The sequence below is a fragment of the Solanum pennellii genome, chromosome 7 (genome assembly GCF_001406875.1).
Source record: "Solanum pennellii chromosome 7, SPENNV200".
NCBI lineage: Eukaryota > Viridiplantae > Streptophyta > Magnoliopsida > Solanales > Solanaceae > Solanum > Solanum pennellii.
This window is the reverse complement of record NC_028643.1, coordinates 69,982,956-69,995,119: the sequence shown is the minus strand read 5'-3', so window position 1 is coordinate 69,995,119 and position 12,164 is coordinate 69,982,956. Positions and strand designations below refer to the sequence as shown.

At 29.5% G+C, this 12,164-nt stretch overlaps 1 protein-coding gene across 1 annotated transcript; it reads left to right on the top strand.

Annotated features, from left to right (window-relative positions):
- The first annotated feature begins 7,521 nt into the window (after nt 1-7,521).
- LOC107025672 lies at nt 7,522-11,960 on the top strand. Its single transcript, XM_015226433.2, has 4 exons — nt 7,522-7,644; nt 9,837-10,106; nt 10,851-11,003; nt 11,762-11,960. Exons 1-4 carry the CDS (start codon nt 7,567-7,569, stop codon nt 11,843-11,845), a joined length of 585 nt encoding a protein of 194 aa, XP_015081919.2. The 5' UTR covers nt 7,522-7,566; the 3' UTR covers nt 11,846-11,960.
- Nucleotides 11,961-12,164: the final 204 nt, after the last annotated feature.

Below are 12,164 nucleotides of genomic sequence, written 5' to 3'. Positions count from 1 at the left end.
CAAAACACCAACAAGACAAGATCTACAATGAACCTCAAGAACACCTATCAAGAACTTAAATCCTTCAACTTTTTGAGAATGGAATTACGCTGAAAATAACATGTTTGGCGTGTGGGTGAACAAACCCAACACTATGGAAGCTTACATACCTCATAGGGATTAGACCCATGGCGATATTTCGCATCAAGACGCAAGAATCTCGATGAACGCTTTATCTTCTCCTCTTTTCTCTTCTTGCCTCTTTTTGAACTCTCAACTAAAAACCTAAGTGTATTTTTGGATTATGAAACTGAACCTAAAAGGATTAGATCCTAAAATATGACTAAAAACGAGTTAAATCTGATTGGATAAGGAAAGGATTAAAATACCCCTCACTATTTTTGTCTAACTGGACAACCTAACTTCAAAAGATCATATCTCATTCATCCGAACTCGAAATTTATACACTACTAGAAGAAAAACCTTTAGTGGCAATTCATTAAATTATGAAATTTATGGTAAATATAGAGTGGCCGGGAAAGACCCTATTTCCAGCGGCAATTAAAATAAAAGTTTTTAACTTATTATAATACTAGGTTATACGTTATTATTTTTTAACAAATATTGAATAATTTTTGTAGAAAAAGTAAATATTTCATGAAAAAATGAAGGGTATTAAAAGAAATTTGACATATTTCGAGTACTATATCTTATGAAAAATAATTTAAAATAAGAATGGTTATATTATGAGGTGAAAACTAGAAGAAATAAATTATATAAAAGTTATTAACAATTTACGTTTAAAACCCCATTTAATTTTTGTTTTAGGCCTCTAATACGCTTGAGCCGCTCTTGAGTGAAGCAGAAGCGTATAAGTTTTCCTAGCTTTGTGGGACTGGTATTTTAAAATCTTTACATCATTTTCTAAACAAAACTTCTCCTTTTTGGTTGTATAATTGAAAAATTGTTCTTACTTGCCAGGGAGTTACCATCTTAACCAACATGGCGTACAGAAAAAAAATAAAAAGTAGCAAAGACTCTGTAATAACAAAAAAAAAAAGAAGCAAAGGATAAATCACGAGGCGAAGACTTACAAGTAAGCGTATTGTTCTTCCTGTTCTTAGCCTTTCAATGACTGAAAACAAGGTGTTATACTGAAACTTATTATTGACTCAATGACTAATAAGTATCAAATAGAGAAGATGTAGTGACTAGCTAGTTCAATTGAAAATACATTGATCCTGCTTTGCCTTTTGATGAGTCAAATGATGAACTTATGAATGAGTGAAAAAAGTCATTGTGTCTTACTCATGAAGCTATTTCTTGTAAGTAATGAAGTAAAATGGTTTGGAGGAGCAGTTGGAGTCTCAGATAGTTATTATAAATGTAAATGGAGAAACATGGTTAGTGATGATTCATATAGCCGTTAGCATGTAGTCACGTGTTCAGCTATGTCCTGCATCTTGCATGACCTAATAGTTATTATTGTGTCCAAAAGAGGCAAAAAAGAATGCTAGATGTGTCCTTTTCTTATTCAAACAAAACTTACTCTTCAATCTTGGAATATGTATGGTATTTTTCTTATTTCTTTCTAAAGTTTGCTAGTTTTGACATCGTATGAATAGTTTAGTTATCGTACTTATTCATTTGTTTATACTTGACAAATATATATGGTGTTTGATAAAATGTTTCATAGAAATTTATCATTTACAGAAGTGCTTATGATTTTGATTATAGTCATTTCTCATTTTAAATTTGGGATAAATAATTGTATATCTATGAACTGAATGAAGCTGCTATATATAATGTGTCATCCTCAATATAAAAATAGGGGGGAAAATTATTAACAGCATACATCCGGGTTTGAATGATTTCAATATAATGAGAAGGAAGTTTGCGCGAAGATTATTATTTGTGCTTTTTCATAGGATTTTATTATATAATGAAGTTAGTTATGTAGTTTACACAATAAAAGTTTTTTAAGTTGTTACTTAGTGTACTTTTATTTTCTTAGATCTAAAGAAATATATAATGATTAATTCGGTATATATTTAATAAAAACTGTATGAATTAATTCGGTATATATTACTTGTTTATCTTTAATCATTAATTTCTAATTCATTAATCTTGAAAGAGAATCCTATTGAAAGCGTCCTCCTAAATAAGCGGCTCAACCTAAATTTAATTGGGGCCTCAATTCGGAATCGAATAGTTTTGGATGTCATTTTCAGGAATCTATAATTTCATCGTGTTTTAGTAGTGTTTATGATGATTTTGATATTATAATTGGATTATTAATTGGGTGAGGTTTAGTTAGTAATGAGTGGGTAGTGGGTTGATTTTATAAATTATATTAATAAACTAAATTATAACTAATAGTTGAACGCCAAGTATTTTAAAAAATATTTTAAAAGTTTAATTTTAAAACTATTAAAAAAGTGGTCAATTTTGAACCAAAAGGTGGATGACAAAGATATTTTGGAGCCAATAGGTGGATGAAAAGGGCATTTTGGAGCCAATAGGTGGATGAAAAGGGCATTTTGGAGCCAATAGGTGGATGAAGGGTAATTTTTTACCATTTTCAATACTTCAAGGGTATTTTAGGCCCTTTTTCGAATATAATTTTATAAATATTTATGATTTGTTTTAAAACCTTTAATATATTATTTTGAAAAAAAGTTACCTATGAAGTAAAATCAAATAATTGAGACGTAAGAATAATTAAGATGAACATAGTCAAACTTTTAAGTTTATCGGTAAATTTTATTTAGACACTTAAATGTATGATAATTTACTTCTATACATATTTTTGCCTCAAATTTTTAAAAACACTCAATTGGCAGTAGCTTTTCTGTTGTTGCATTAATAATGTGACATATTTATTAGTTTGGAGGGGTTTAATTAAAAATGAGTGGTAGTGAATTAATATATAAATTATACTAATAAGTTAAACTATAAGAAATAGTTGAGCGTTATGTATTTTAAAAAAATATTTAAATAGTTTAACTATAAAACCGTTGAATAATTGGTGAATTTTGAACCAAAAGGTGGATGACAAGGGTATTTTGGACTCAATAGGTGGGTGGGAAGGGTATTTTGGAGCCAATAGGTGGACCGAGGATAATTTTGTACCATTTCTAATACTTTGAAGATATTTTAGGCCCTTTTCCGTAAATTTTAAATGCGTTAGTATGATTATTCATTTTTCTAATAAACTTTTCTAATTGATTGTTAGTTTGTTGCTAACATATCATTCAAGTTTAATGTTAGGTTAGTAATTGATTGACAATATATTCAATATATTATTAAATAAATAATCATTCAATAGTAAAATATTTATTAATTTATTGCATTTAAAAATCTAAGAGCACAAATATAAATCTAAAAATACTAATATCAATTTTAGAAATCATATTAGAATGAAACAATGCAAAATCTATGATAACAAGTTAAGTTAATTTTAATATGACACATATCATTATATAAAAAATTTAATTTGAGCACGTTTATAAAAATTATTGACCAAATTTAATTGTTGGTCAAATTTTAAAAGTTAAAACGCATAACAACACAAATGTAAAATGGAAGCCTCAAAACCTGAACCAACCATCATATTAGATATAAAAATGACCTTCTGAAAACTTATCACGCTGACAAAATTCTCATCAGGGCACGTTCACAAAAAATGTTAAGCAAAGTTAAATTTTGACTTAAAGTTAAAAGTTAAAACGCCTAAGGTATAAACTGAATAATTGAATATGAAAATCTCAAAATTCAAATCAACCTTCCTATAAGACGAAAAATGGCATTCCAGAGCTAACTGCGCTAACAAAATTTAAATTTGAGCATGTTTCTCAAAAAATTATCAAATTCAAACTTAAATCAAAAGTTAAAAGTTAAAAAGTTTAACGATACAAATTGAAAATAACAGTCTCAAAACCCGAACCAACCATCCTATGAGATCAAAACTGAACTTATATGGCTAAACGCGGTGACAAAATTTTAATTCGACCACGATTACCAAAATATTGACTAAAGTAAAATTTTGGCTAAAACTTAAAAGTTAAAATGTCTAACGACACAAACTAAAAACGGAAGCCTCAAAATTCGAACCCCTTGTCTTATTACATAAAGAAATGACCTTCCGAATCTAACTGCACTGACAAAATTTTAATCTGAACACGTTTATCAAAAATATTGACCGAAATTAAATTTTGGCCAAAATTTATAAGTTAAAACACCTAAGTGCACACACTAATAATGAAAGCCTCAATATCCGAACCAACAATCGTATTAGATAAAAAATGACCATTGAAGTTAATTACGCATCTGAGCATGTTCACAAAAATATTGACCAAAACATAAGATTTAAAACACCTAACGGCACAAACAAAAAATAAAATCCTCAAAACTTAAACCAACCTTCCTGTTAGATTTAAAATTACCTTTCGAAACTAATAACACTGACATAGTTTTAATTTGAGCATGTTTACAAAAATTATTGACCAAAGGCAAGTTTTGACTAAAAGTTAAAAGTTAAAACGCCTAACTACACAAACTAAATATGAAAGCCTCAACACTAGATGCTAATTTACCAAAAAATTTAACTTCAATTGATAAATTATCAAATATTCAAATATAAGTTAGTGATTAATAATTTACCAATAGATTTTATCACATTTGACAATAGTTACTATTCAACTAAACATTCATATGTAATTTACCAACTAATAATTAGTATGTTGGTAAATTTTACCAATGAATTAATGATCGGTTGTTATATTACCAGCAATTCTAATGATGTTAGTAATTTACAAACTACAATCTTTATTCTTCGGCAAAATTTCCAACTAATTGGATATTGGTTGGCAAGTTTACCAACAAATTACATTTCATTACTATTTTACCAATATATTTATATTTGGTTGGTAAATTTAGCAACAGATCCAGTCGTTGGTAAATGTATGGTTAGTAATTCATTGGTAATATGTTATTAAATTATATAATTTTTTGGTCATATTTCCAAACAATATATATTTCGTTGGTAATATTTATCAACAAAAGTTTTATGTTAGTAAAATTTCAGTGGGTAATCCATTGATATAATATTGCTAAATTTGGCTCCATTTTTTCCCGTCATATTTACCAACTAAAATACTTAGTTAGTAAGATTTTGGTTGATAATCTGTTAGAATTTCATTATTAAATTTTAAAATATAATTCAGTTAAAAATATATTGATAATTTGTGAGTAGTATACTAACCAACTTAAGTTGTTAGTAAAATTTGTTGGCACTTTGGGGGGTTTTGTAGTGAGATCTTTCCAACGCCGCCAAGTTTGCGCATTTTCGATATCGTATGTGGGAGATATGCCTATCGAAAGATGGGTTGTTGAAGTAAGAAAAGTCTCAATCCGAATTTAAGGAAGGGCAAATTAGTTTTTTCACCAATTATTTCAATTTCATTTTTAGGGGTTTATTGGGTAAAAACTAAGTTTAGTTCAGTTTTAGAAAATCAAAAATCACGCTTAAGGCTTGAAGAAGAGAGAAAAGAAGAAGGAAAGTGAGAAAAGCCAAGAATTCGCCAAGAACGCCAAGGTTTGCGAGTGAATTTCGTCGAAGGTGATCCATATCAAGGTATGTGAGATCTTTTCGTGTTGGTTTAGTTCACCCACAACCAGCTTGTGTGAATTCAACGATTTTGAGTAGATTGAATGATAAAAAGTGAATTCTTGAAGAACATTGTTGAATTCCTGTTGGTTGAGTTGTTACATGCCTAGTGTTGATTTGATTCATGTTTACGGGTTGTTTTCGAGTCAAATCTACTCGGTATTGAGGATACTAATGATTCTAATTGTTTGGAAAAAGAACCACGGAAGCTTAGAGGGTTTAGAGATGAAAAACGAAGGAGAAAAGGAGCATTAATCTCAAATCACAGAAGAAGTATGTTTTAAAAACATAAGAGTCATTATATTTGGGGAGTAGTATTGAGCTTTGAATTGGGGACGAGCATGAGTTCACATAACTCACATCTCCATAAAACCATGTAGTCACCATGAATTGAAAAGAGTCATACTTTTTGGATGAATCCTTTTCACAGTAGACTAGTGGATCCATTAGGTAGTTCAAGTCTTGTACCTTTGGCCGGGTATAGGATGCGCTGGCAGCGTGAGGTAGATAATTATATAATCACTATTGCTCGTAAGTGATAGTTGTCGATTAGAGAAACTCCCATAGAAGTTAAATGCATTTGTTTATATACATTAGTTTATTTGTATTTTTACATACATCTCAAATTTAATTGTATCCTTGTATACATTCAGAGTTTACCACATGTTTTTAAACAACTTTTCTTTATATTGCACTTGCTTTTAAATTGCATTATATTGAAATGAGTTTGTTATTCATGAGTTGAGCAGAGCCAAGGAAAGTTTTCCTTCTTACTCTTTTTCAAGCTTAAGTTGTTTAGCATTCCCACTGGCATACTCGTACATCCAATGTACTGATGTCATTTGGCCTGCATCATATCATAATGCAAACGCAGGTAACTAGGATTGGCATTCGGCGCACCGTTGATCCAGTGAGCAGCTCAGAGATAGTTGGTGAGTCTCCCTTCATTCCGGAGGACATCTTTATCATTCAGTTATTTGTTTTAGTTTTCAGTTGTTAGAATGATTGGGCGTCTTGTCCCAATATCCCTCTTTATTTTAGAGGTTTCGTAGACAGATAGTATTAGTTTTATTTAGTTTTTTCCTTTCACTTGTAATCGACTAAGACAGGGTTGCCATTTTGGCTAATTATTACTTTTAAGTTATTTATTGTGTTTAAGTCTTCTGCTGAGTAAGTAAGTTAGGCCAAGGGTCCGCTTGAGGTCAACAATGATCTTCGGAGAACAATCTCCCCAGAGTGTAGGCTCAGGGCGTGACATATAAAGAGAAAATCAATGATTTACCTCTTCCTTTTATTATCATTCCCTTTTTAGTAAAAATAAAAAATTAAAACACAAAATTAATAATTTGCCTTGATTTCAATTTTACTAAATCTAATTACCTCATACATGGATAAATCCTAAATATGTGTGCAAATGCCTTACTTGGAGAAACTTTAAAGTGAGAAAGCTTGACTTTACCTATAGGATTGTTTTGGAGAAAAACTTTAAATGGAGGACTTGAATAGAAAGGGGAAAAAATTTCATAGAGTTTCAAAATCTTTCTATGTTCACACTATTTCACAACCAAAATGAAATGAAAATATTGTCCATTACATACATAAAATTTGACCTCAAAATTTCTGGTTTTACCAACTCAAAAATCTGTCTTGAATTCACCGCTTCTCATCGTAAGGGCAAAATTGGAAGAAATGTTCCACACTTTCTCATCGAACATATCTCCATTGTCTCTTGTAATATAACGGACAGTTAGAGAACCGAGGGTCCATTTGTCATTATGTTCCTCTAAAAAAATATTTGACTAAAACAATTGTCTTTATTACTTCTTGACAATTTAGTACACTTTGAGGGAACATATACTAGCAATATAAAATCCTACTAGTAGTTTTATGTGTCTTCTTCAAATACCATTTTCAGAAAAATGAAACGCTCTAGAGAGGAAAAAATGGGGGGGAAAATGAATAGCTCTGATTCGTTATCTTTTGGAACAAAGGAACAGGTATATACGTTATACATATATGTGCCATTATTGATTTTCAATTATATAACTTTTTTGTTAGTTTTAATATTCAAGATGCAAGTATCTTATAATTGGAATTTTAATTTATTCAAAATTGATTGTTTATCTATGCTTTGTGTGAGATTTAAGTTTTACTATTTTATTCATTCATTTCCATTTCAAAAAGGAAGTAGAAAATTATTTTTTTCCCTTTGATTGTTGATGAAATTTCATGGGATTGACCCGTGTTTTCAAAGACGTTTTTGGGGCGAGTCTCGGGACGGCGCATATCAAAAATTCGCCAGGCCATAAATTAAAGACCTAGATTTATAAGAGTGTAAGTTTTAAATTTTGAGGCGTAAGCCTCGAGCATAACGTAAGTCCTGGGCGGCGTAAAAACCTAGGACGAACATTTTTAGTTAATTTTTTTGCTTTAAAAATCATATTTTTTATTATAATGTAACGATTTCTCAAACAGTAATTATCATACATTTTTCTTCATTATTGATTACTAATACTTATCTCAAATTAAAATCATAATATAATTTCTATATATTATAGGTTATTTATAAAAATTCATTTGTAAAATCATTGAAAAGTTTACTTTTGCTTATTTTATCAGTAATAAAACTATAAAACTGAATACACATGGACTATGCCTGGTAGATCTATGAGACTTACATCTCGTGTCTTGAGGCTTACGTTTCACCACGTACTGTATAAAATGTTTCGCCTCACGCCCCGCCTTTTAAAACAGTGGACTGACTATGTGTGATAGCCTCTTAAGTGATTTGTATAAAATGTAACGATTGTTGAAGAAATTGAATTTGGATCTACTTTGTAAAGCTGTGTTATGTCTTATTATTATAAAAATTAATTAATAAAATTTTTTGGGACTTAATTAATTACATCATCTTGTTTTAAACAATTTATCTTTGTGGACATCTAGAAAATGATAACATATTACAAAGTTTTCCAGACTTGATTTTACGAGAGACTTGATGTTTTCTAATTATAGGCTATACTTGATTTATTTAACAGTTAAATATTTTAATTTTGATAACTTTTTCATGTTAGATATATATTTAAGGGAAAGGGGAGTCGTCTTATGCTTTATTGGCTTGTCTGTATCGTAAAATCAAACATATACTGATTTTGTAGTTTTAACTATATTCTATTTTGCGTCATGTACATTTTTTTTTCCTCTAATGGAGTCTAGAATATGCAAACTTCTAACGGTTTTGTATTCTAGTTCATGTTTATTCTACTTCTTTTCACATTAGAATGCGACTATATTTTGCCCTAAATCATCCTGTAAAACCATATTTTCTATGTCTTTGTTGAGTTCTTTCTTTGAACTCGGTTCATGGACTTGATGTGAGCTTCTATTTGGACTATGTATTGATCTGAGCCACTAGTTATACTTCAACAACACTCCTAACCATGTCAAACAAACTTCCTATTTGCTACAAACCAACTTCCAAGTATGTTAGAGACTATCATTTTCATGTTTTTTTGTTCATTTCTAATTATTGAGATGCATATTTTCATTAACTCAAAAAGTTGTGAAAATGTTTCTCTTTTGTGTTCCACTAAAAGTTTCTCATCATTTAATATTTTATCCTAAAAAAAAAAAACTCATGAAAGAGTCAAGAAAATCTTAACATACATTTCTGATTATTATTATATATAAAATGTATGTAGATGTTCTTAGAACTTAGTCAACTACAAAGAAGTGAAGTATTAGTTTCTCCTAAAAAATTAAACTTTCAACTAGCTAAAAATTGAATGGATTTGATTCATTCCTAAACAAGCCTTGATAGAATTACTTTAAATTAAAGTTCATTAAAGTTCCTGATCAAACAATCGTTGGATGAGAGTACACTTAATTGATAATTAGTTTGATAAGTATTTTCTTTTCTTCATAACTTTTTTTGATGTATGTATATTTGATGACATGTATGTATATTTGATGACATAATATAAATTTACTGTTCAAATAATAAGAAAGCTTTCTTGAATAGATAATTAGGTTGATAAGTGCTTTTTATTTTCTTGTAAAAATATGTATCACAAATATGTATATTTGATGATAATATTACTTCAGGTGAGTTTACTATTTTGAAAAATGATGTAATTCAATTAGATCAATGAAATATCATAATCTATTATTATAATGATTATATTTGTAGGGAAAATTGGAAACTCTTAGTAGGGATATGCCAGCATGGCTAGGGCCATTTTTGAAGAAGACATTCTTTGGGACATGTTTGGTACATGATGAACTTCAAAAGAATGAGCTGAACAAGTATTGTATCACATGTGATTCAGATTTATGCAGGAATTGCATTGCTACAAGCGAACACAATGAGCATGACTTACTCCAGATTTATAGACATGTTTACAAAGATGTTGTTCCTCTTGATGAGATGGAGAAATATATTGACTGTACCAAAATTCAGGTAAATTTAAATTGATATAGTAATAGTTCATAAAATGTAGTCATTTGTTTATACTATATTATTTTGGATGTTATTATAAAAATATTATTTATTAATATAACAATTGAGATTTTTACATATATAAAATTTGTACTTCTTTTTGTAATATTTTGTTTCAAGCAACGATAAATTCATAAAATCAGTATTAAGTTTCTGGGGTCTCTACCCTAAAAACAAGCATTTTACTAGTCTCATCCATGTTTGGACCCACTAATTAAGTCATTTTGTGGGTGAAAATTTACAAGTCTACCCCTTTATTTGAAGAACAAAATGGCTGAAGTTCAATTTTATTTTATTTTTGTTAAAACTTAAGAAACATATGGTTGATTTTGTTATGTTTGCCTAAATTCATTCACTAATGCACATACATTAAAGTTTAGCTATTTTTATTTGGACTCCATATAAAAAGCATCTGAACTTTAATCATATATAACTTTATAGTGGGTAGATCTGTATACACTATTTTCTATCGGTTGCACAATGATTGATTATTTTGCTCATACAACAATTTGCAATTCTTCTTGTTTTTATATAATTAGTATTTGTATATTAGTTCGAAAATAATTTCTCTATCTCCAGGAGATAGTAGTAAAGTATGTGTACATTATTACCCTTTTCATACCTCACCTAATTAGGATTTGACTGAATATGTTATTGTAGTGTATATGTGTTAGTGATGAGATATATATAATTTGCTATGTGCAGCCATACAAATGCAACAAGAAATGGGTAGTTGCTTTGAATCCGCTGCCACATAGTGGATCTGGCTCTCTAATTGTTGGAGACCCTACTTGCTACACTTGCAAAAGGAGATTGAATGACCCTGAACAGTTCCGCTTCTGTTGCATTGCTTGCCAGGTACATATTATTCTCTCCGTTTCAAATTAAGTGATTGTTTCGCGATGATTTTTATTTTATTTTTAAATATATTTTTGAAATTAAATTTTGGAAATTATGTTTGATCGGGCACATAGTTTAAGAAATAGAGAGGGATTTTATTTGGTATGTTGTTGTTGTACAATCCTAAATAGAATGTTGAAATCGAAAAAACGTAAACGTACTCCCTCCATCTCAATTTATGTGATATTGTCTAACTTTACATAGATTTTAAGAAAGAAAGACTTAAAATTTATGGTCAAAATAAATCATAGATACTTGTGTTGCTAAAAATCACTCATTAAAAGTGAAATGAGTATTTTAAAGCTGAAGTGTTAGTAGATATATCGCAATGTATCATTAATTTTGGAATTGACAAAAAATGGAAGTGTATCATATAAAGCTAAATTGTTGTGTGAAAAGTCTAGTTTCCGTCATCTCCCTTCTGAAGTATCTGTATTTTCTCATCTCCCTTCTTCCACAACCAATCCCTAGTCTTACTTTCAATATTTCTATATGTTTGGAGTTTTACCATTTCAGTTATGTTTATTTTTGGGAATCTTTATTAATATTATTGAGAAGTGGTTATTATTGTATTGGATTTGAGTTTTTTAGCCTAAATATAGGGGGGAAATACTTTAAAGAGACATTTAAATTGAAATAACAGGAATATTATATCTCTATAATGTCAGTATATATAAATATTTTTCGAATAACATATGGTGTGATGGAATTTGTAGGTGGAAGCCAAGCGGGAAAAGCCTGTTGAGACGAAGAGGAAGCGCAAGAGGAAGGGAATTCCTCACAGAGCTCCTTTGAAATAAACATGCTTTGCTTCAATTTCATCATTTTGAAGTACTTTGCTTGAATAATTTTCAACTTTGTGACTTGTGCTGCTACTTGAAAAACTTATGTGCTTTCAACTCTTTTTATTTTTAATTAAGACTTTTGAGACCTAATTTTCTTGCATGCATTGTCATTATGTGGTTAAAAATATATGTGGATGCATGATCACTCTTTTAATGCGCCATGTTATTTGAACTTTTCAAAAATATCAATNTTTTGAGACCTAATTTTCTTGCATGCATTGTCATTATGTGGTTAAAAATATATGTGGATGCATCATCACTCTTTTAATGCGCC